The sequence below is a fragment of the Bacillus rossius genome, chromosome 3, assembly GCF_032445375.1.
Source record: "Bacillus rossius redtenbacheri isolate Brsri chromosome 3, Brsri_v3, whole genome shotgun sequence".
Classification (NCBI taxonomy): Eukaryota; Metazoa; Arthropoda; class Insecta; order Phasmatodea; family Bacillidae; genus Bacillus; species Bacillus rossius.
In genome coordinates, this window is record NC_086332.1 from 35,662,307 (window position 1) to 35,684,399 (window position 22,093).

Consider the following 22,093-nt stretch of genomic DNA (forward strand, 5'->3'; position numbering starts at 1 on the left):
CTTTGTTTGTTCTCTTTAATATGACAAACATTGCACTATAACTTCATTTTGATGTTAACTGTATGCATTTATTTATTCGTCAAACAAACTATAACAGTCCAAAAGTCACACCTATTGTGCTACCTATGGCTCGTTATTCGTAGTAATAAATGTTCATGGTACATATGTGGATTATCTCTTTTCTTGCCCAGAAAGAAAAAGTCACTTCTAACATGCATACATACATACGTATACGAACCCTTTCTTTTTTCAAACACACGTCAAACCAAATTCCAAAACCCATCGACATGCGTAACGTGTGGATACCTTGCCAAACCCTACCAGCACTTTCAAGGTAGAGAATGGAGATGTGTTGGATGTGAAACTGCCCTAGTATTTGACAGAAGGGGTGGGGGGGGGGAAGAAGGAAGGGCAGGTAAAGGAACTCTTAGTGGAGCTGGCAAGAACTGAAGCCATATCCTTACATAAAGTGTGAGGTTACTGCATGAATAAACACAACAATGTCCACATAACTATTTTTTTTGTCATTAATATGCATTATTGGCACTAAAATAATCTTGTCGGATTATTTTATTTCATGCGTGGCTTCATTAAGGAAAGAAAAAACAGTAATGACATATTGTAAAAAGCTTGTATTTTCTTTACTATAATTAGTTCAATGCTCTTTTACAATTTGAAAATACATTTCAAAAACTTATCACTTGCAGTCTGCTTTATTCTCTAGTATAATAGTATTTCTTATATAATATCTGCACTATATAAACAATATGAAAGAGTTAATTTCCGGCATAACATACACCAAGTCACCTTTAAAAATGCAACTTTGAGAAAGAATCTTTCATGTTAAACTTGCCCTGGCTATGCTAGCACTAGTTAACTCTATGTCAAATTTAGCACCATCAAACATTTAGTCTTTAAAACTACTGTAAAAATTAGCATATTTTGCAAAGTTGCAAGCTGCTATAAAAAAATATTTTTTTTTAAACTTACTAGCTTATGTAATTATATGTTACTCTTTCATGTACATAAAAACACTTCTTTATATAAAACATAAGTATAAATTTTACAAGCAGTAATAAAAGGCAAGGCTTGTTAGTTTTGGGTAAGCAGCAACATGTTTCGCTTGTTAGTCATTGAATACATGTGCTGTTATAAATTTGTTAGAATGCTGCTTTGCAATCTCATCCATCTTCCATCCAACGTGTCTGATAAAGTTTAAATATTTACTTTGATAAAATGTCCACCGCAATAAAGCACAAACACATTTTCATTTTCAATGTACACCTATATAAAAAAAAAATTCTAACAATTACGCGGACATCTTACTTAAGTAAATACAATTTTTTTTACATAAAGATTTTTTTTAGTAAAAATAGGAAAGTAAAAAAAGTCCAGTCTCAAGAAGATTTTTCCTATAAATAATATACATCAATATTGTACACAGAGGGAAACGAGGATTGTTCAGTCGTCGTCCTTGAAGCGGCGATACACGGACTGCACGTAGGTGAACACGCACTTCCAGTCCGGCTTGCGCATCATGACCATGTCTTCGACGTCTAGCAGGGGCGCGATGCCAGCCTTCTCGCTGCAACACGGCGGAAAACACACTCACCGATCCAGCCCCATGTTGTTGCAGTAAGCTGAACATGAGTCACATCTGTGGGGTTTGTTCTTAATTCTGCCACAAAAAGCATTTACACTGGACTGTTGTCAAATGATTAGGTGTTCCCGGTTGTGGATGAGGCAGGAAAGTATAAAAAGAGGGGAATTTACATTGCGAGAGCACTACACGAGAGTAGAGTAAAATAAAAAATAAATAAATTAATTAATTAAAAAAATTGGAGAAAATAAAAATAAAAAATAATTAAAATCTGAGAATTTCAAAAACTGTTTGACTTAAGCTGTACTAGTTAAGGAAAGTATCACTTAGTAATACTGTGAATATGCTATTTTTAGTGTGGGTTTTAGTTTTCTTTGACTATACTAGAATTACCGTGTTTTATCGCATAATGGTCGCACGCGCGTAATCGTCGCAACCATATTTTAGGCTGTCAAAATTGGGATAAAAAAACTTCTCGCGTAAACGTCGCATGATGTTTTTGGTCCCGCTAGTAGATGCCGAGCGCTTTGTGTAGGTATCTTTTCCGTATAAAACTATGTATTTTAAAGTAGAAATCTAATATTTATTCGGTCATTACCACTTAATTAATAAATTAACGGAAAAATACGAAGTTGTTTGACATGTAAATTTTCTTATATAAAGACGTTTTTAAACGTTATTTCCTTTATCTGATCGTCTGCGTCGCCGCGGTGTAGGTATAATCTAAAATTTAATTTCGGTCATTACCACTTATTTATTTAATTAATGGAAATACAAAGTTGTCTGATGTGTAAATTTTCTTTTAAAGACATTTTTAAACGGTATTTTCTTTATCTGATTGTCTGCGTTACCGCTTATAAAAATGTAGCCAGCGCATCATTCATTTTTGGTTATGTTGTTTCCCGTATAGAGCACGCGCACGTAGTCGAATATCGATATCTCGCCAATTGGATGCAACGCGCGCTCTCTGTGAGGTGTCAAGTTAACTACAGTTGATGGCCCGTATTCTTTCGTAGTAAATATGTACTATGGCAATAGTTACGCGTTGGTTCACGTCACAGATTCAAGTGGCTTGCGTTCGTGTTAGAGTTTTGGTTATTCTATTTAAAGTTGAAGAAAGGTTTTTGTTTAAGGAATTATTAATATAGATTGTTTGCCGTGCTGTTGTATACTCCACCTTTTTTTAAATAAACGTACTTTCCATAACTTTACCTAACAAAAATTTTTTTTCCCTCGTAATCGTCGCACCCCTACTTTTCAAACTTGATTTTAGAATAAAATGTGCGACGATTATACGAGAAAACACGGTAACAATTGAGATAAAACGAAAATAACATCAAAAATAGGGATGGGACGAATCCACATTTTGGTCGAATCCGAATCCTTGTTCGAATCCTCAGTGTTTGTCATCGAATCTCGAATCCCAGTCCCACACTAAACTTCACCACATGTTATTAAATAAATCACACATTTATTTTAAAAAATTACATAGGCCTATGTATTAAAAAAAAATCACATGTGTATTTATAAAATTATAAAATAAGTGCATAGTGTATACACCTGATATAAAATAGAGACAAATAACCTCAAAAACCACACATGTAAGTGTGCATCTGTCTAATTCTCTGTTAAATTAATCCTTCCTATGTTTTCAATAAAATATGTTTGTATAACGAACACCATTTAAAAAAAGTTACGTTTTTTTCTGCAATGTTATGTTATTGAAGGTTGGAAATGATAAGAGTAGTTATGCTAATTGACAAAATGCAGCGTATTTTATCTTAAGTTTGTGCTATTTCCGTTACCTTTATAATATAGTTTAGGTATACAATTTTCTAGAGCTGGACGAACCTCCGTTCTCTGGTTTCGAACCGAGCCGAACCGAACCTCATACAGAAATAATTGTTTTGAATTAAAATGAACCGATGACCAGCATTTTGGTCTTTAACTGAGTGGTGAAAAAGAAAGGTTCTCCAGCCATATGTAAAATTAAAACATTATATAGCTTAGTTTATATATATACCAATTTTTAATTAATGAAGAAGTTACATCTAAATTTCAAAAAGACTATCTTCCTTTTTCAGTGTACACTAACCTTCATTTAAAAAAAAATTATAAAGATGACGAACATTCAGCATAAGGCCACATAACATTTTTTTGTGGTAGACATAACCTAACATTTTTAATAAGTAAAACTTTAATAGGACATCAACAAAAAGGCGAATGTGAATTAAGTTACCTATCTACATATTTTTGTGGTAGACATAACCTAACATTTTTAATAAGTAAAACTTTTTAATAAAACATAAAAAAAAAAAAAGGCGAATGTGAATTAAGTTACCTATCTACATTACAAAACCCGCTGACTGCAGTTGCTGTTTTCTTGGAAGAATGCTGCTCGTGAGAAGAAACTTTAGACATTTTTTTGGGGTGGTTCTGGGTCATCCGGGTTGTCATTATCATTTCTCAATTTGGAAAACTTAAACGACGTTAGCCTGCTCATCGCAATTCACCTCAAGAACAATAATATTGTAAACGTAACGTAAAAAGTGTGGTTATAGAAATTTGTGTCGGAAAAAAGAAAACACGAGAAATAATGATGGCTGCCGCGACTACGCTAGTCAACTTAGTACCGTACTGTAAAATTTACTGGACCAGTACTTTTAATACACAAGATTAAATTAATATTTTCATTACCTGACTGTTATAACCAAAAAGGCAAAAGAAAATAAATACATCCCAGTAATTTAAAATACGTAATTTACGTAATCATTTCCTATCGCATTTGTCTTGTGTTAACTTGATCACGTTAGTTTTGCCGAAATACGAGAGTTCTCGTACATGCGCTTTAGTTTAACGTATGGGGTACGCAATCTTTGGTGATTTTACAATACTTCTCGTACACGCACTATAGTTAAAGGTATAATGTACAATACCTTTGGCATTTGTACGTTAGTTTATATTACCTAGTATGACAAATGCATACAAAATTCTCTAAAGCAAACAAAAAACAAAGCGCGCCTATATGAAAAAATGCTATGCGAGTTATGCGACTATTAATAATTTTTTTTTTATTTTGTTTGCGCTTGAAACTGTTGAGGCGACGACTATGCGATAAAAGTCGGAATATTACAAGTAATAGAATTTTGTTGAGCTGTTTTGTGAATGGTCTCAAATGGGGGTTAGAAAATTAGAAAAACGTAATTTTTTTTAAACGAACTTTCGGTTTTTCGAATATATTTTAAGAGGTTTCGAACCGAACCGAACGTAAGGGTTCGGTTCGGTTCGGTTCGAAATTTTCAAACTTCGCCCAGCACTACAATTTTCAATTACTACCTAAAACTCTTAAAAACCCACCTCGAATCCCACCTCGGATCCTACGAATCCTCAAATCCATAGGATTCGGTATATTCGACGAATCCAAGATTCGAAAATCCCATCCCTAATCAAAAATCATATCAATACACCACAAAGCACCGAAATGCAACTACTATCATGAAATTAATAAACAGTTTTAATTAAAACTTAATCACGATAAAGTAAAATTTTTATATTAAATTCAATGAAGCAATTAGCATGAAGTTTTTACAAAAATGTATGCACCAAGTAGATTGGAAAAATTTATGTACTCTTTTTATGATCTTACTGTTAATAGTAACTCATTTTTACATTATGACATTGGTACATATTTCAAAGTTCCAAATGCAATATCTATCCGTAAAATGACACTGTTTTGGTGAAATAAGTATCAAAAAACATTTGTGTGTCATGTGTGTTCAATAATATTCCATATTTATGAATATACAGATCTTATAAAAATTTTAAAAAAACACGGAAATGTCCTGTTTTAAAAACAAAATTAACCTACAAATAAAACTATAAAATCTTGTCTCTACCTATTGCAGCAACTAATTCTGTTAAAAAAAAAAACTACCTTTACTTTTTTATTTAAAAGTTTAATCACTTCTTAAGACACCTTAATACATTATGGAGTACTTACTCAGCCACTCTGAACGCAAGCTCGAAATTCTTGCGCCGCTCCTCGGGACGAAGGGAGTCGTAGTCAAATTCGTCGGGACAGAAGTGATGGATGAGAGCGCAGAAAGCAAGACCGTTACTCCAACTGGTTGAGAAGTTATCTATTTGAATGTTCTGGAAAATGCATGAAGTGACAGGTATCAGTTATGCAAGCAACAAAGAGTTCAGTGCGGAAAAATGTCTTATCTAATTCATTGTTTAAAACTGAAACTTAGATTTGAAAATCGAAGGTCGGTTAAGATAATGCAAAATTTGAAGTACAACTGCAAATCATGTGAGCATGCCTGTAACTAGCCATATGAGAATCTACTTCTTGCTAAAAATTAATGCTGTGTCTTTGTGCAAATAAATTTTCAAAAGAAAACTTTGCTTTAACCTGGAGCCTATTAAGTGCAAGTGGCTTTGTGTTACTGTTGGGTATATGCAGTTTAGATAATAATGTGCTGGTCAGCAAGTACTGATTGTCTTTTACTACAGATGATAAACATCACACAAACAGCAATGACCAGGACATACACACACTAACCGGATACAGGAAGAGAAAAAAAAACAGAGTGGAGATACACCACTGGAGTCAAGTTGAGATGTAAACAATTTACAAACCAACAATTACTTATTGAAGGATCTATAAAACTGTTAACAGCGGAATGTTTACATGCAAAGAATGTACACTTTCTTGTGCCCTGGTTGTGATTATAATTACCTGCATCTCTAATACTCTGATCAAAAATGTGATCAGCTGGAATACTGTCTGCAGTTTTCATTTTTATTTCTTTGTGTAAAGTTTTCATAATACAAATCCAGATGGTCTACGTAGTTTTAAAAGTTTGGTTTGTGTTTAGCTCCAGAAGAAATGAAAAACATGTAAGTTTATTGTACTGAAATAAAGTGCAACATATTTTATTTGGCATATGGATACCATTAATTTCATTGTACATAGTATAGACCACTTACTGAAAACTGCAGACATTTCTTTGGCCTTTGGAATATAATATAAAATTCATAAAAAAAAAAACCCAAAACTTTAATAATTTGGCAATGTTTGGTTCTGATATTAATTGTAGCAAAAAAATATTTTTTTTTAAATTTATTTGCTTTGTACAATGTCAAGAAAACTGGTGGTGCTTATAGAAGTTAATGTAATGCTTGAGAAATGCTAAGATGTGATAATACTACCTACTTTTGAAAATTTTTTTTACCCAACATAATTCCTTAATCATCTTGACAAGGTGACAGTTCTCTGACTGAAATTTTGCTGTTGAGTACCATATATTAGCGGACTGGTTTGTTGGTACTAAAATAATTTTACTCCACTCTTCCATCAATTACTGATAACCAACCCTGAATGGCTTGCATTGTGTAGCTGTTGCGCAAATGCATAATCAGATTAAAATGAACACATACTTTGTTTTATAACCATAGAAACTTTACATGTCACTGTCAAAAACTAGATTAAAAGCATACCACTAAATCTACAGTAATTTCACTTGAAAACTATGGGACACAATCCACACTGACAAACACACGATTCGGGAGGCTGGACATGGCAAGTGCAGGGTGCAGCCTTCTTGGCAGGCGGGGCTAACGTCGGGTGAAGCTCGACTCAAGCCAAGAGAGAGGAAGGAAACCACCACACATGCACCAGCAGACTCTGCGTGCGAACCATGCAACATGCGGAAAACAGGAGGCGCCGGGCAAGCTAGCTGTCTTGATTACATCTTCCCCTGTTAGTGGTTATTGTTCAGACAGTCAGCGTTAATGGTACACAATTGCCAATGACAATTATTTCCACCAACTTGTACCCACCACTGCATTATGTACAATTTTTTTTTTCACCGGAGATCCTTTAGTTTTTTATAAAAAGGGTAAAGTTTTTGAATTCTGAACCGTAGAGTTAGTTTAGTTTCACTTGCTCAAAAAAAAAAATTACACAACTCTTTCACTGGGAAAATAACCAATTTGTTGAACACAACACACACGCTTTTGATGTGTAAGTCTTCAAGAAAAAGAAAACACCGGCACACAACACGGGAACATATAATCAAACTGCGGACGAAGCAAACTGAGAACACGCTACCCAGTCATGGAGAGGGGTTGTGCAAACGTGCGAACGCGACAGCAAAGCAAAACTTTAAGTGCTGCCAATCACAGACAGGCAAGGCTTCCTTACGGCTCAACGCAGCTGGCTGTTTTCCTTCTGTGGCAGTTTGTGCGCCCGCGGCCATCACTTCTCTGAGTTATTAGGGAGTTGGCTAGTTGGTTGGCAACATAATCTCAAACCTTCGCATTATCACTATTTCTATTTGAAATACATAGTTATATTTTCGCTTTACTCCACTTGAAAACTGAGGTGGAAAATTTGCCAATTGTTTTATAATTTTTTATTTTTTATTTTAATACAAAGCTATGTCTTTTTTTTAATGCCATTCCTCTCGTATGATGTAAAAAAAAAGATCACACTATTGTGTGGAGTAGAGCACCGAAAAGTGTTTAGAATTTTAGCACTAAAACAGCTTTATAATTTATAATGCAGATCACTGTTTGCCTACCCACTATGAGAATGTCATTACAGTAGTTTAATTTCTTTACAAATACCTATTAAATTAAAAAAAAAAAGATGAAAGGTTATCGGATGATGTGAAATGTTTCCACCTCACCGAAAAAGCAAACCTGGAAACACCAGCTGTGCTCTCAGAAACATGGTAAGGAAGCCTTCTTGGTTGGCAGCACTGTGTGTCTGTACCTTGTACTCCCTGGTTTTACTCTGGCACCAGTACAGAAGTCGGTCCTTCACGCCGGACGCACTGCGGCTCAGCTTGGGGTCGGTGAATTTAAAAAAGGGGACCCCAGCGGCGCCGGGGGTCTTAGGGGAGCTGTGGGGGGCAACGCACACACAACTCTCGTCAGGACCTCCGCTCGGTTAGTTGGCAAGCGTGGGAGTCAGGCTGGCGCCGACCCAACAGTCAAAACAAAACTTTTGTGCCACCAAAACATGCCATTAGTGGCCTGAGTCAAATTTTTAAAATGGCATCTTGAATGTTAAATGATTATCTTAATTTGGTTGCATTTAAATACATATTAAAGCATTTTGACTGTTGTGTTCATTTGTAAAGGAGCACCTCCAATTTACAACTGTTATTTATATAAAAAAATTTTTTTTTTTCATTAGATATTCTACATCAGAAACAATGTTAATACAAAATATTTTTTTTGTTAAAATATTTTTGGATTATTTCAAAAATGTAATAAAACAATGAAATACTGTACTTTTTACCGTCTTTAAATTCATAGAAGCCACTAGTTGAGTTAATATGCTTCTCAGGCAAACTATTAGTTTTATTTCGAGACAGTACCTACTTCCACACATGGAGGCACCCCGCTACACAAACTCTACGAGGATCCAGATATGTTAATATTGCCATTGCTACTTAGCAGGAAGGCCTATTATCAAGAGCGAAAAGGGCATGAAGAGAAAAAAGCTGAAATGCTGGTTTCAGAACTTCCCTTGTCCAGCAGAACGGCTGAGTTCAGACAAGACAGTCCATCCAAGAATGCTGCAAATTCACCCAAATTGCCTGGCTTGCAAGACACATCAGACACACAAAATGTTGGCAAAAAATTAACTGAATATGTCTTGGAATTTTTTTTTAGGTATATTTACATTACATATTTAAAATGTCTTAAGTTGTGTGATGTTATGGAACTAACTATGAATTAGTTTGTGTTAGCACCTATTACATATGTATCAGTTTTAATGAAGGTAAAAAATTAATCTGATACAAGTTTATAATAAGACATCTACATAATTTTATGTGCAGGAATGTGTTTAGTGGATGAATGAGTAGTCCATTTTTGGGACAGTGTGTATTTGAGGTGTAGCAAAATTGATGATGCTCATATTGTATAATGTACACTCACACCTATATGTGTGTGATACTAATCTACCAATACTGTTTTTGAGAGTATGGCAGACTATAAACAAATGGAGAAAAAGACAATATGCCTCAGTTCTGTTGGGTTGTATGGCTATGAGTAAGCAGATGGTGATTTGAGGTATTGACTATTGAGAGTTAACATTGTGAGATGGTATGGCAACTGCAAAGAAGCCAGAACTGTGATACGTATAAAATTTACTGTGACCTACCACGCAAAAGTGAACTTACCGACTAAAATGCTATAAAATTTCTGTTAACTAGTTAGTTACGTTATCTTACTTATTTTGTACATTTGCCTTTGTCTGCTTGTATTAAAATGGATTCTGTGTGAAAAATTCTAGTAAGTTTAGATGTTCGTTTCTATAAAACTTATTTCTTAACAAATTATAAATTATAACTCAAAACCTTTAACCATATTTTTTGTACTCTTCAGTTAAAATGTATACTGCGCCTAATGTTGGCTGGTGTCAATAAAAAAGTAGTGTGGGAAATTACTGAAATTCTTTCTCGTGACTGCAAAACACGTCATTGTTTTATTTCCTGTTAGAAATGACTATGAACAAGCCAGCAGCAACAATGTTTGTGGGCCACTTTGGAACTTGAGGTTTTGATGACGTGAATATGTACGCAGAAAAGTTGAGCTCATCTCTCCCTCCACCAATGTCCTGAACCGACGAGAGCGCGGACTCACCTGGGAGCAGACTGCGAAGAGGCATTCTGCTTGTCGAGCTGCTGGAACTTGGCGAAGGGCGACAAGGGCTGGCCCCCGGGAGAGGCTGAAGGGATGAAACTCATCAAACGCTACTCTACGTGCAAAATTGTTTCCACAGCTTTATTTTATTCATGTGCAAGTGTTCTGCCTCTTTTGAAGTATCTCATTTGTTGTTTACAGTTGTTTTCTTGATACTGCTTGAATCAGGCCAACAGATATTAGCTTCAGGTTTCAAGAAAAAATACTACTTATACATTAACCTGAAATATTAAATTTCTACTGTCTGGCTGAAAATTTTACTAAGTTCAAATGTTTCAATGTTGTAATTTTTTTATAACAAAACAAATTTAGATAAAGTACATTGAATGTTACTTTATATTATAATGTACTTCACTGTTTAGCCTCTACACACATGACACAACTAGGTAATGAGAATGCACTCACTACAAAGTAATTTTACTGGCAACTTCCTATCACCAGACAGAAACAAAGCTGTGGAAACACATAACAGAGAGTTTTAACAAAAGTCAAAAAACATTTAGTCCTAGAAAATCATGTCTCAGCAAACAAATAAATTACATGTTGCATGCATCCAAAAATGATCAAGAATTGTTGTCAAAAATACATGATTAAATATATATTTAGCTATACAAAGTATCAAGATGCTATCATTACATCACATTTTTAAGTTAATTCAAGTCAGTAACTAACAACTTCAACTCCACTGTGGTGTTCAGTTCAATGAGGCTCTAAGTATATAACTACGTACATATGTGTTTCCTGAAAATAGTTTATCTGCATTTTCTCATCAAAAATATGTAGCTATTTCATCTGTTTGAAATTTTTTTTTTAACATTCTGGAATTCTGATGAGTAATTATATTTTAGATATTTCATACATCAGATAATACTATGTCACTCAATTTGTTTTTCTACTGTGTTATATTACTCTAGTTTTTTAAAATAAAATAGTGGAGTAAAAAGTATATAGTAGGTATGTAAAACTTATAACTATTTACAATAGGGCTACAGTTAACTTACGAGTAAGATATGTCCATTCTAATTAAACTATTTTGTCAGTGATAACCCAGTAGGTGAAATATGATTTATTAAACAGTTGAGAGTAAACGTGAATATTATTGTATTCAATGATAGCACCTTATCAACTACAATCATTTAACTAAAAGAAAGCCCTTACAAACAAGCAACTTGGTAAAAATTGCAACTGAACCATGCACTGAGAAAAACAAGTACCTACGCTGTACCTAATACTAATAGTTGCTACTGAGCAGTACTACAGCAGCATTAGCGAATGCCAGCCTACTCTATCAAAGCAACATAGTGAGCACGTCTAGCACTGCTTTGCAGCATGTTGCTACCACGACGAGAAAATGCACGACCAGTTCGCTTACAGAGGTACGAGTCGACCAGATCTTGAACTTCTGCGGGAGATGCAAACGTGTGAACGGCGGTGGAAGGAAATAGAAACACAGAAAGAGAAAGTTTTTGAGTGTCAGCACACACAGCACAGTTTGAACAACAGAGTGTTTTAGAACTAGTATTAGGTGTCATAATGGTTTCAAATAGATGGCAAAACTAACAGACTGACTTCAGTAAGCATTCCTCCTGATATCAACACTTTCTAAGTTTTTTCTTTCAATAAAGAAGGCGTTAAAATTTGAATAAACCTTTCCTAACATGTGGTCAGTTGTACAGAATAGAATAAGGCATATTATGGCAAGAAACATTCTATATCACTGCATTCTGACTGCCAGGTCACATTCCCGCGCTGACCAAGTTTTTAGTTTGCTCAGAGTTTTTTTTTTACTGGTGGTTTTCTGTGGTTTTTAGAGAGTTACAGTTTATCGGTAGACTTCCTTAATGATTTTTAAGGAAGAATCAGAATCACGGGTACAATGAGATATGAGAGACTCTTTTTAACTGTAACTTTGGTATTCCAGTTGAAACTATATTGACTGTCAATTATCCAGCCAATCTACTAACCCAGCATGATCATGGTTCCGAGAGTGTCGCACTGAAGACCTTATACTGAACAAGTTAATTACAATTTCATGCAGCTCTTGACATAAATACTGTCAGTAGTTGATTACCAAGTGTTCAGATCTGCCGGGATGCACCATATATATGTATGTTTCTTTGTCATTACTATTATTTGAGGGCATTCCTGTCAGTTTATCACGATAGCTCTTTTGCATTTTATGTTTGGGCTCAGATATTTATAAGTGTCACCTTTTAGCAACAAAAAGGTACAAAAGTATTAATAATTATGATTACTTACATGACATTTTACAGGTCGCAAATAATGTCTAGTGGATATCTGATGATGAAATATGTGATCAAACATCAGATGATAAATGTCGGTAGTGATAAATCTACAGGAATATCCCTTAATGACCCAAAAAAGAGTAACAAAACTGAAATAAACAACTTGCCATGTGAGACAGGGCCTAACTTACATACGGAAAGGGTCAGGTGACTCAGCTTGCATTAGCGTGCCCAATGAGAATTTTGTGTAACTGTGGGTAACATGTGTGTTGCAGGTTGGTGAATATCTTTATTTACACTAGCAGAAAGCAGTACAAAAAGTGTGTGCGTGGAGTCCACGCGTGACAGAAGTGAAACTTCTTGCTTATTACCTTACATTTTCAATCACATTATTGATTATTCACTAAAAATGAATGATACAAAATTAATTGTACAAATCAATAACTTTTCAACACAAATAAATAAATTGCAGATACTTTAAATTAAATAAAATAAATATGGTAGCGCCAATCATTACCCGTTATGAAAACTGAGGAGTAGACAAACACAAGCAGCATTACGAGAATTCCGTAGCATCACTGCTGAGTCATTACTACCTCTCCCCTGTCGTCTCCCCTTCCGGCCGTTACAACTAACATATAGCACGCTACGCTGTCTTCCTATTCGCCTGCTAGTGCATGTGTTGAGTGGCGTCGCCACTGACGCACTCTCCTCATGTAGCGGTTCCCCCACCACTTACCTAACTATTCCCCTCGTGCGATCAAAATTTTTGTAACGCTCGAAAATTGCAGCCCCCTCAGCAAAGAAGTTTCACTTCAAAAAACTGTATTAACACTGTTGCCAGTCGATAGTAGAAGCCCAAGACAACTTATCTGAAAGAACCAAAAGAACAAAAAAAAAAAAGCTCAACCTTAATCTCCCAATAAAAACTTTGTAATTGGATAATTTCCCTTCATTTAAATGGTTTCAGGTCTTAATCGAGTTAACTGGCTATCAGGGAAAAATTTATAAACAGGAACCCAAGTCCTGATATCTACTTTTAGCTAGTACTCTATTGGTGATACAATCAGTAAAAATGGTGTAGAGACATTAAAGACCTTACACTCACCTTTGGAAACCCTTGTTTTGCCAACTGCCGAGTATGTGGAAGTTGTGGTTGTCACTGAAAGCAGATGGAACAATAAGAATTAGTAGTGACACTTTCTCAGTCTTGGAGCCTGAGGCTGACTTGGACTCCTGGTGAGGACTCTACCATTGCATCACCCATGAGAGCAGCACAGAGCAGAGGTGCACGCATGGTAAATCCTCATTTATAAAGTCACTGACTGTTAACACAAAACTCTAATTAGTACAAAGTGTTTATACAGTTCCTAGAAATTATATAGGAGTTCCAGAGCTAAGTAATTTGTTTAATACAAAAATTATGGTTAGTATGTAATACAAAGTTGTTTTTGTTCAAAGGGTAAACAATTACCTGTAGTTAAGATTGGCTCATACAAATATCCCAGGATAATTGAAGAAACAATTTGATAATTATATTTGAAGTTTCAAGTAAAATAACACTGATGCCATTGCTTTGATTCAATGTAGGTTAGGGAAAAAAACTTAAAAATAATATTTTTTCCAAATTATGTTAATAAGTATTTTTGTATGTAAACAAAAAAGTTAATACAAACCTCGTTGTTGCTAAGTGTGACGAAATTATGGTCATTTCAGGTTAGTATTATTGAGGTTTGACTGTACAATACTTGCGGAGGGAGCTTGAAGCATTCTGAGCAGCTACAAAATTTATCCAAATACATCAAAATTTGACTCGGACTGTTAAAATGGGAAGCCAGAGTGATGATTATTTGTGACTATGATTGTCAATTAAAAGAACATGGGGGAAAAAGTTTGTTTTAAGAGAAGTATAAAATCCTGACAGGGCTGCATGAATATTTTGTTTAAGTAAAGTTTCATTAGAATTATTTTACCAATATTTGGCTGCAAACTACTGTACAGAATAACATACCTTCCGTGGTTGTGACAGTGTCACCATCTTTCGTGGACGACTTCTCCTTAGATTCTGAATGGCCTGTAAAAATATTCAGTTTGATTAGTGAAATAGTACAAAGGTTTAATACATTTTTATTTTATTCTAAAAGCTAAATAATTTTATGTTTGCTGTTAGATTAGTGTCAAATTTATTTTTGTCACATTTTTCTGTACATCTCCCCATTTAAAGCAGTGTGTCGTGAATGAGATGAAAGGTGAAGTACACAGGTATTTAATTACTACTCATGGGCCATACTTACTCCCAGCCAGCCTGAAGAACAGGTGATATGACTGTAAATGGGGATAGAGCAGCGGTGTGATGAAGAAAAGTACCTTGAGTAAAAGACTCAATAAAACTATCCAGTGCGATAAAATCTGCCACATTCCTCACAGGGAATCCACAATCAAAAAATGTGTGACTCACTGAAGCATAGGATTTATCTGAGGTACAAAGCATTTTCAGGCTATTGACTAAAAACTGAGCCAACTAATTAAAGCTTTTAACATTTAGAATTTTTTTCTAAAAATAATTTCTTTAAATTTTTTTGAATAGAAATGCATTAAAGGTAATATTTCTTGTACCAGTTAAAATTGATAAGATTTTAAACTGTCAGCATCACATTCAAATATAAATTAAGGCTAAACTTATTATAACTAGATTCATACACCATAAATATATAAAAATACAAGAACAAGCAGTAATTTATTTTTAATGAAAATATCCAAAACAGTTTCAAAAATCATTCATTCAAATTACTGGAAAACAAATTATCGACCTATACCAGTTTTCTTGCACATCAAAAGCAACTACTGCATTGTTAAAATGTTTCAGAAAAAAGATTACAAAAAATAAAATAAGGTTACAAGTTATCTAGCTGTGTCTAAATAAATAATACATTTAGAAGCATTATGTTCAAAACAAAAATGTACAACAAAAACAAAATTAGCTCTATTCAAAAAACAGTGAAGTACTTAAAATATTTACAACTTTACTCTAGTTATAAAAAAAAAAAAAACTTTATCTCAACAAGAAGAGTATTTTAGCATGTAGCAGCCTACCAAACTACAATTTCAAACAGCATACATATTATAGTTTTAGAATAACTGTTTCACAGACGTCACACAATGCAATTAGGTAAAAATTGCAGCTTCAACTTCACGCAAGGTTTCAGAACATGAAATCATTCCGGAACAGATGCGGTTACATGGAAATTCAACTGGCCTATTACGAGGCAAAGGTGGCAATACGAAGGGTACAGGCGAGGAAATCAAACCATGACACAAGCTTCCAAAAACATTAGTATTCCCACACAACTATATGTTCAACTCACTGCTCTGATTGCGAGGCATTGGCTTCTCTTCACCACTCCGACTTCTCCTCCCGAGGAAATGTACCAGTTAGTGTAGAGCATATTGCCAAAACATTCAATCTACCTGCCGACAGCTGACAAGCACAACTAGCACAATGAACGATGCTACAGGACATTCACATTGCAATTATTTGCAGATGCAGCGAAGTTAACAAAATACAGTTCTTTTGTTTATAAGTGCCACAGAACGGTACACCTAAAAAGTCAGTAAGACATTGAGACAACACTACACAACTGACAGCACCCAACACACGTCATGAAAACAAGAACAACGATACAGCGATGCGAACCAACAAGGCGGGTATTACTTACTCACAGGGTCGAGAAGTGTTAGGTTGCAACCTAAGGTGGTGCGGACGCCACTCGATTCCTCCCACGCCTTTTGCTTCAATGCAAATTGAGGAGATGAGCCACTGCGTCTGAGTTCATGCATTTGGTGTTGCCGGCGAGGCGGGGGCCTCTGCCCCGACTTCGCCGAGCTCACACCAGACACGGCTGCCTTGAAAAGGCTCTCGAAAGCTTCGTCCACGTTCTCCATATCGATATCAACATCGAGGATATCCGGAGGTGGAGGAACTCTCACTTCGTGTTTCTGCGGAGGCTTCTGACCCTGCTTCGTCTGTGCAATCTGAGGTGACTTTAGATAAGCCTCGATCTTCTTCTGGTTACGCTCTATTGTCTCTCGACTCATGGCCGCCTCAAACTGTTTGGGGAACGCCAGCGAGTGACTGGACTTTGTTTTCGGCAGTGCCGGGGGCACCCGGCGTGTCCCCGTTGAGCCATCGCCGCTGCTGATGGTGAGGGGCTGCTTCCTCGCCAGCTGGTGCCACGACTCTGACTTCCTCAAGGACAGCGCGGGTGGGGAGGGTGAGGTGCCACCACACACGGGTATCTGCAGCCGTGTCGTCAGCACCGACTCCCCGCTCTCCTGCAGCTCTTCTGTGCTGGTGGCCGTGATCAGGGACTCGGCGGACGAGGGCCGCACGGATCTGTGTTTCGGGGGTTCCAAGAAATCACTCGAGGGTCTAGCACTCTTCTCCTGCTTCAGGCGCGTCTGATTGGCAGAAAATTCGTCGGACGTTATCATTCCTACGATGTTAGGCTCGCTGTGATGCCTGGTCATGCAACCAGTGGACACGTATCGCGGAGATCTAGACCGAGGAGACTGCAGTTGGTCTCCATCCTGCTCTTTGAAGGGTGAGGCCGACAGTCGCCCGAGGACAGAACTCAGGTTCTTGGCAGCAGAATTGCGACCATTTTCCTCGTCCTCGTCCCCTGTGTGATGAGTTCTGTGGGTGACAGTCACGGCTTGATGCGGCTGTGGCCCGCTCATGACTCTGGCAACTGCAGTCATGGCTTCAGGAGAGGCAAGGGAGTCTTCACTAGGAATATCAGTTGGTCTCAACTGCAGCTTCATGGCAGGTTGGGCAGGTGGGGGTGAGGAGCCTGCAGCTAGCTTGGTAGGGATGATGGTCGGCATGGATGCCGGCTCTGCTGTCGGCGGCGGGGGCGGGGGCCTGTAGCCACTGCGGATGGCACTGGGGTATATAGCAGTTCGGGAAGTGACACTGCCACTGTACGTTTGCAATATCGATTCTGAGTTTTGAACATCACTGGCATTGGTCTGTACCAGTTGGGGAGGTAGAGACCGAATGGGCGGTGGTGGGGGGTGCCTACTGACAGCAGATGGCACGTACGTGCACTGACTGATAGCCGCACTCTGATTGGGGGTGAGGCTCAGGGGATTGGGTGGAGGCACAAACACTCTTGGGGGCGGTGTAGGTTGAACAGTGGGCTTTGGTGTGAACAGGCTTAGTGTTGGTGGAATGATCACTCTCTCCTGACTTCTACCACGGAGTGGGGGGGCTGGGACGGGCTGTGGTGACGGCTCTCTCGAGAGATTTTCGAACTTGGCAACAGTACAGTTTAACGCTCGAGGGAAGCTCTCTCGCGTCCAGGGTAGAGTGGGGCTGACAGGAGATGTCGACACATCACTGTTGGCCGATTCGTAAGGTAGAAATGTCGGTCTCTGTTTCGCCACATTCTTGACCATGGGGCTATCTGTATCACTTCTCTGCGACTGTCCCGATGAGAATTTTTGATTTGCTAATTGTTTGACCGACCCACTAACTGAAGGTGTAGCCCATGCCTGGTTACTCTTCTTCTCGATAGGCTTGAAAGCAGAGAGTGGGGCATGGGAGAACTTGCTGACAGGTGATGCGAATAATTGTCGCTTTGCAAGTACCGTACCAGGAGCTCCAGCAACTGTTAATGACCCTACCACCACCTCACCCACAACTTCTCTCTCTTGCTTCTCCCTATCCTTCTGCTCAAACAGTTTTTTTAGGAACATGCTACCTTGGCGACTAAGTTTTGGCCCGGTTGCAGCTGCCGAGTTTGTTTTGACTCCGGTCATGGAATCATCGGCGGATTGCCAAAACGTTCGGGCTGCAGCCGGACCAGACACAATCTTACTGCCCCAGGGCGTCTGCTGTCCCTGCTTATCTTTGGACTCGAATGCTGTTTTTATGTTCGAGAAACGGCTGTTCCAGTGAAGGCCTCCAGGAGACTTGGCAGCGTCAAGGTTCCAAACTGCCGTCTTTGCTTTCTCTTCATTCTGCTGCTCCATGAAGGCCAGGAACTTGCGATCACTGTCGGTTCGAGGTTGCAGAACTGGCAAGGAAGCTTTCTCATCCCTGTTACTCCTGCTGCTACCCACCCGAATAGGTCCCCTAAGAGCCAAGTAAGCAGCGCGATGTCTGTCGGCATTCTCTTTTGTATGGTCTTCATCGTCCGAGCAGTCACTATCCCCTTCCACAGCATAAAAATTCAGGGGCTTAGGGATGTCAATTGTATTGGCACGCTTCATCTTAACCTTCTTTTCACTTTGACCACGGGGTTTACCGATAGGCTGAGTGTTATCTGTCGCCATTTTCAGAAGTCTTTGAGCTGATGAAACGCCACTTTCATCATTTGACTGCTGTTGGAAAATGCGTGCTCGTGATTCCACTGACTGTATTGTGCTGTACCTGATCTCATCTGGTTTCTTACTTGTATCGCTGCCACTAGTCTCGTGTCTCTTGTCATAACAATTGTCTGAATTAGTCTTATGAGTGTTATTTGATGGAGGTTCAACTTCACTTAGTGTATCTGACCCACCCACTGTAGATGTGTAACTGATCTCATGTGACTGGGATGCCACAGTTTGTTTTGCATTAAAATTTTTGACTGTATGTGTGTTTAGAGATTTTAAAGTATCCTTTTTACTGTGATCTAATACATTTTTAGCTACTGGCTGTACATACTGGTTAGGTGTTTTGTGAATATAATTTTTAGTTCTTTCATGATCTGAACAGAGAACACTAGATAAGTTCATCTTACTCTCACTGGTCTCTTTTAATTCTCGACCATTCAACAGTTGTACGTATGACTTTTCAGAAGACTTTTTGCTCTCAGGAAATGTAGTTCTACGCTGAGAAGTTGCATTTGTTTTTTCAAGTGTCTTTCTTGTTTCCACTACTGGCATTTCCTCTGGTTCTCCTTCAGAGTCAGTGATGCAACTGTCTTCGCTGGATGCATCATCTTCCTCCTCCAAATCGCTGCCTTCGTCATCACTACCACTAGGCCTGGTCAGACTCTTCCGTCGAATTTCCTCCACAGAAATTTGCTTATTGATAGCAGCCTTATGAACTGCAATCTGCACTGATTGCTCAGGCGTGAACAGTATCACACTAGGGTCATAGTCACGATGACTGCTGTCAAGAGAGAGCGCATGAACGACAGGTTTGTGTGTGGGTGCAGTCTTTTGATTGTTGTCCAATGAAATAGACTGCGATATCGGTTTGTGTGCAGCTCTCGAATAAGGGACGAAAGCTGATGGTTCATTACGATTAGTCTGCAACACACTTACTAACTCTGGTTTGTCAGCTGCCTGATCTACAGGATGTTGTGAGGGCCTCTCTTTGAACTGCCCCTCACTATCAAAAGAAGAGGACTGCGACAGACCTCTGTTACTGATGTTCTGAGACGTGGACATCCTAGAGCTAGAACCTGATGAAGAATGAGACAATGCAACGCTGCCAGCAGAGGAGGACTGAGAAAGAGATTTGTTCCTGTCAAACACTGAAGCACCACTATCACACCTTTGAGGAGTGGATGATTGTGATGCCGACTGCCTTCTAACTGGCCTCACACCATCGTCGCCTATCTTCCCTGGCCTGTACTCTCGATGAACTGCCACAATGCCATTCCCATCTTCTTCTTTGGCATTCTCTTCAATCTTGACAGTTTTTTCTTTTTCTAAAACACTGCCGTAACTGCTGCGTCGGGTGTCTCTGTCGTGAAACGACGTGCCCTGTTGTTGGGAGGAATATGCAATGAAGGGACGAGCAGACGGGCTGCTTGACACGGGTGACAGAGGCACACTCGGGTCCTTGCGAGGGGTGAATCTGACCGGTCGAAAAGCTTTGAGGGGAGCCAAAGGTTCTCTGCTCTCTTCTCTAGTAGTCCCCATGTTTCCTGTGGAGCTCTGCTTCATTAATGGATAGCAAAGATTTCTGTCTTTGGTCTTGGCACTTTTCTCGACATTCTCCGGCGTGCCCTGCTCTTGGGGGACCTGTGTGTGCGTCTGTCGCTCCAGTAGCCTCCTGGCATCTGCGAGCTCCTCCCGGCTGACGCCCACCGTGTGCCTGCCCTGGCGGCCGGGGCGGTGGGGCGCGGGTCTAGGGGAGCCCCAGGGAGGGGCCGGCAGGCGCAAGGATGCCTGCAGCCGGGAGATGAGCTGCAGCAGGACCTCTTTGCGGGCGGGCTCCACGCCGCCACCCAGCGAGAGAGACGCCTGCAACCGCGCGAGGGCGGAGCCCACCTCCGCCAGGAGGCTGGGGCCAAGGGCCTCTCCGTTCTCCATCGAGTCCCGCAGCCCCACAGCCAGCATTTTCAGGTCCTCGCCCGACTCTGTGCCCGAGTCGACGGCGGTGTTGCTGTCCTGCAGTGAGGAGCGGAGGTGCTCCACCAAGAAGGGCAGTAGCAGTGACTCACCACGCTCTTCCTGAACGTCGCAGGTTCCCCTGTCCTCGTCGCCAGCATTTTCCCCAGCCAGCATGGTTGCTACCACTTCCCCGCAAGCTGCAACAAGGGTCAATGTTGCTCGCACATTCACCCTCCTCCAATATCACTTTACAAGTGGCATATCTTGATCTGTGTTAACAAATTACGAAAGATCAGTTTAACAGTGCTTAATTATTGACAGAAAGGCTAACCGTGACAATGCTTCCATAACTATAAGCTCTGAGCAACTTAATTTCCATATCAGTGCCGGAGGTAAGACCCAAAACCTCATCCTGTTGCATTGCTCCATGAGCCTATCATTAGCTTTCATGGCCATAAAACTCAATCAATGTAGCTTATAATTCACACATGCTGGAATTATTTAAAAAAAAAAAAAATTTAATTGTATTCAACTGCAGTATAAACTGATAGAATAGTTTGGTAAATCTTTTACCTTAAATAAGAAAGACCATTTCTGAATTATTACAACTGACCATTACGGTACCAGTTAAAAATTAAAAATTTTGGAATATCCATATTTTTTAATGTTATATCCAAGTAAAATCAGTATGTTTTAACATAATAAGAATTAAAAAATATGCAAAAAAAGAAACTTATTTGGTAGATAAATTTACATAGTTAGGCACACTAAAATTAGAAAATATTTAGCACAACGAAAGTTCTTTACATGGCACATTCAGGACCAAAGCCATGTTGTATTAGCAATTTTGGTTTTAATCAAAAAAATCATAATGGAAATGCACCTGTGAAATGTGAAATTTAGCCCGCTATAAAACTGTAAGTACTGTTCAAAAATGAAAACCAACAGGAATGATAAACTCTGCGTGAACTAAAAAAGCCAGCAGCGCAGTAACGCAACCTGGCAGCGAAGCTCAACAGCTTGAATCAACCAGAAAAAATCTGAACAAGCAGGGGCATAAGTAGAAAGGTTTCCACCTGGGGCAAGAACTCATCTTGGCACACCCCCTTTTTTCCAAACCAACCAAACCAAAACCTTTCTCGACAACACCTCACATCGCCACCACAATTAATTCCACTATTCCAAATATTTT

At 38.7% G+C, this 22,093-nt stretch overlaps 1 protein-coding gene across 4 annotated transcripts in view; it reads right to left on the reverse strand.

The window, feature by feature from the left end:
• Positions 1–612: 612 nt before the first annotated feature.
• The window catches only part of LOC134530521 (serine/arginine repetitive matrix protein 2-like), a 297,641-nt gene continuing 276,160 nt past the window's right edge, over positions 613–22,093 (reverse strand). For 2 of the 4 annotated variants that reach the window (XM_063365407.1, XM_063365408.1), the window contains 7 exons: positions 21,012–21,098; positions 14,582–14,644; positions 13,679–13,732; positions 10,265–10,349; positions 8,382–8,511; positions 5,601–5,752; positions 613–1,585 (listed from right to left, as the gene is read on the reverse strand). In XM_063365407.1, the coding sequence (XP_063221477.1) occupies positions 1,462–1,585; positions 5,601–5,752; positions 8,382–8,511; positions 10,265–10,349; positions 13,679–13,732; positions 14,582–14,644; positions 21,012–21,098 (695 nt within the window). In that variant the 3' untranslated portion in view covers positions 613–1,461. The other 2 variants (XM_063365410.1, XM_063365409.1) reach the window with 2 other exon arrangements.